Source organism: Muscardinus avellanarius (assembly GCF_963383645.1).
Source record: "Muscardinus avellanarius genome assembly, chromosome: 13".
Lineage (NCBI taxonomy): Eukaryota > Metazoa > Chordata > Mammalia > Rodentia > Gliridae > Muscardinus > Muscardinus avellanarius.
The window spans coordinates 3,900,900-3,904,174 of record NC_137799.1 but is presented as its reverse complement, the minus strand read 5'-3'; the positions used below and the strand labels follow the sequence as shown (position 1 = coordinate 3,904,174).

Below are 3,275 nucleotides of genomic sequence, written 5' to 3'. Positions count from 1 at the left end.
AATATTGGGGACCAGGGAGTCATGGCAAACCCAGGGAGTCATGAGGGACCCAGGGAGTCATGGGGGACCCAGGGATTGATGGCGTACACAGGGAATCATGGCGGACCCAGGGAGTCATGAGGGACCCAGGGAGTCATGGGGGACACAGGGAGTCCTGGCGGACCCAGGGAGTCATGAGGGACCCAGGGATTGATGGCGTACACAGAAAATCATGGCGGACCCAGGGAGTCATGAGGGACCCAGGGAGTCATGAGGGACCCAGGGTCCTGGGGGACACAGGGCGAGATTAGGGGCACTGAGGAATATTGGGAACAGAGATGTGTGGGACACAGAGGAGACATTGGAGACATTGGGCAGAACATGGCAGAGCCTCCTCTCACCAGCCTGCTGGGGGATGAAGATGTTCTCCTCCAGGAGTCCCCTGCGCTGTGTGAATTTCCTAAATTCTTCCAGGGCCTCTGGGTTTTGCTCAGGGGTCCTCCCTGTGTGGAGGAGGGTCCAGGTGAGCCAAGGGGGTGGGGGATGGCCACACAGCCTGAGGGAGCCCATGACTTGAGGACACAGCCCCCAGGGCCCTTGGCTTTGCCTTTGAAAGTCCTGAGTGTGGATGAGGACCTCGGGTGGGGACAGCCTCAGCCACCGGGTGACCTAGGCCCCGGCTGAGTCCCAGGGAGGCCTGTAGGCCCCTGCTCTGCCCTGGAGAGTCCCTGCCCAAGGAGGTCTCTGTCAGGATGCGCCCTTCATATGCCATGTCCTGGGGCCTGAGATCATAGCAGGTGGCCCGTGGTAGCCTCAGTGGCTGGCCACTTCTGCGTGGTCAGGACGCTGAGGGCCATGTCTGCCCTGTCCCTGACAATCCCCACCCAGCCCACGTCCTCCTACTGCAGGGCTCGGCCTCTGCCTGGGCACCACATGGCACCTGTCCACCCAGGGCTATTCATCCACCAGGGCCAGGGCTAGGGCCAGGGCAGGACCGGACATCTTTGTTTCGGGAAGCAGAGGCGAAGCAGGCAGGAGATGGGCCCAGGCCTCACCCAAGAGCTTTCCCATGCGGAAGCCTTTCCCCTGATCTTCACAGTAAACCACGTAGTAGTCCTCCATGGGGAGCTCCTCTATGTACAAGACCTTCTTGCCGTCGACTGGAGAAGAACAGAGGAAGGAGCTTTAGTGATTTCATTCCCAGAATCTCAGGAGACCACATTGGGAACAATCTAGAACCTTCCAGGAGTCACCAGGGGATGCATCAGCCAGCGCCAGGCTATGCGGTGGTCACTGTCACTGCCCCTGTGGGAAGGTGCCCACCCAGCTGCAGAGCCTAGACCATGGTGGCCAGAGGTCAAGGAGGCTCCAGCCTGGAGCACCTGCCTGCCTGGTTCCAAGACCCTCAGTTTCCCCAGTGGGTCGATAGCTTGGAAAACCCAGAAGGAAGTCATAACCCAGTCAGTCCCTGGGGTGGACAGGCTCAGACACCTGGGCCCTGGGGTGGAGAGAGCGCCCTCTGGGGGTGGGCAGGCGGCCCTTCCTGCGCGTCCTCCCCTGCAGGTGGGACTCACAGGCGCTGTATTTGCCAGGCGTCTCGGTTTTGTGAATCAGAATTTTCTTCTCATGACACCGACCCTTAAACCTGAAAGATGGGACCACATGGGCTGCGGGTCTCCGCACACACCCCAGCCGTGCTCAGCTCGCCTGGGAGCAGGCCTCCGCCCTCGACAGGGGACCCCGCCCCATCCCTGTTGAGCCTGATGCACCTGGACCTGGCCCCTCAGTGAGGGCTTGTCAGCCCCACACCCAAAGCATGATGGGAAGCAGAAGCGCAGGGCTGACCCACCGGGGTACAGGGCCTCACTCACATGAAGGTGGTCTTGACCTCCAGGATCCCGCTGTCCAGGGCTGTCACCGTCGTGGGGAACGCCTTCCTGGGCCTCTTCCCATCGGGCGGGTTCTTGTTGGCCACCATGGCGTTTATGTACCAGGTCCCTGTGAACTGGGGTAGGCAGGGCTGTGAGCACACCTGGGCTCAGCCAGATTCCCCCACCAGCCGGATCGTGCCCCAGAGCAGACTCCAGAGCCCGGCTGGAGCCCCACAGTGGAGCTGGACTCCCGCAGGTCCGCAGCCCTGTGCTCAGGGAGCACGCGACAGGCACGTGTATCCCGGGGCCCCAGTGAGGCAGCGGGGGTCTGCCACTGAGGATCTGTTCGTTTGGGGCTGGGACCCAGCCATGGGTGGGTCCTCCCTCCTGACGGCCAGGCCCTTAGAAGAGTCCAGGTCCCAGAATCACTTCATCAGGACCCGGAACCAAACCTGCTCCTGGCCCAGCCCTGCTCCAGGAGGGGGCTGCCTGCTGCAGGACAAGTGCCCCCATCTGTGACACTGAGAACCCAGAGTGCAGGGTCACCTTAAATGGCACCTCCTGGAAAAGGGCTCTGACCGCTGACCCCAACAGCCGTCCTGGTGCATCCCCTCTGGTACCTGCCCACCCACTCACTTTCTCTTCTTCAGAGAGGAGGGACAGGGGGTCGTCCTGGGCCTGCAGGGTGGCCACCAGGCCGAGCAGCAGGACGGGCAGGAGCAGCGCCTTCATCTCCAGGCTCAGGGCTCACGGCAGAGGAAGGTCCCTGGGTGTGAGGACGAGGCTGTGCCGGCTCCTCACAGGACGCTCTTTATGTACGTCTCAGCCAGTGGCCTGTGCCCACTGGGCAGGGAACAACTTCACCGCCCATCTGTGGTGGCCAAGTCCTCGCCTGTCATGGAGGTGGGACGTTGTTATTGTTGGGATCCGATGAACAAGGACTTAGTGCCACCTACAGATAAAGACACACAAGCCGACCAAGGTTGGCGCTACCCAAGGGTAGAGCTCCCAGACGGGTGTCTGTGGGCAGGGTGGGCACCCCTGTTGGCTAAGTGAGCGGGGCTGGAGGCCATGTCCACCTCCCAGCAGCCATGCTGGCCTGGGCAGGTTCTCTGGGAACCTGGCCTCTCACCTCCCACTGCTGAGAAGAACTGAGCTCCAGGGCCTCAGTTGGCACAGGTGCCAGAGACCAAGCCCTCAGCCTGGGGCCCCTCTCTGCATGTCCCTGCCCAGGATGCCCCCAGAGCTCCCTGGGTTGGGGGCACCACATACAGCTCAGGGTCAGAGCTGCCCCAGGCCATGTGAGGAAGGTCATGGCCTCTGACCTGCTCCATCTGTGCCCAGGACAGCTGAGCTCCCGTTACAGCACCTCTTACCCTGGATGTCGTCCATTCTGCCCTGTCTCTGTCCATCTCCTCTCTCCTC

The 3,275-nt window shown here is 62.0% G+C and overlaps 1 protein-coding gene across 1 annotated transcript; it reads right to left on the bottom strand.

Annotated features, from left to right (window-relative positions):
• Positions 1–228: 228 nt before the first annotated feature.
• Positions 229–2,582, bottom strand: LOC308272067 (odorant-binding protein 2b-like; the record flags this gene model as incomplete). The annotated part of the gene is made up of 6 exons (XM_080708857.1): positions 229–266; positions 381–482; positions 1,035–1,139; positions 1,554–1,624; positions 1,851–1,984; positions 2,487–2,582. The coding sequence occupies 6 exons, from the start codon at positions 2,580–2,582 to the stop codon at positions 229–231; spliced, it is 546 nt and encodes a 181-aa protein (XP_080564983.1).
• Positions 2,583–3,275: the final 693 nt, after the last annotated feature.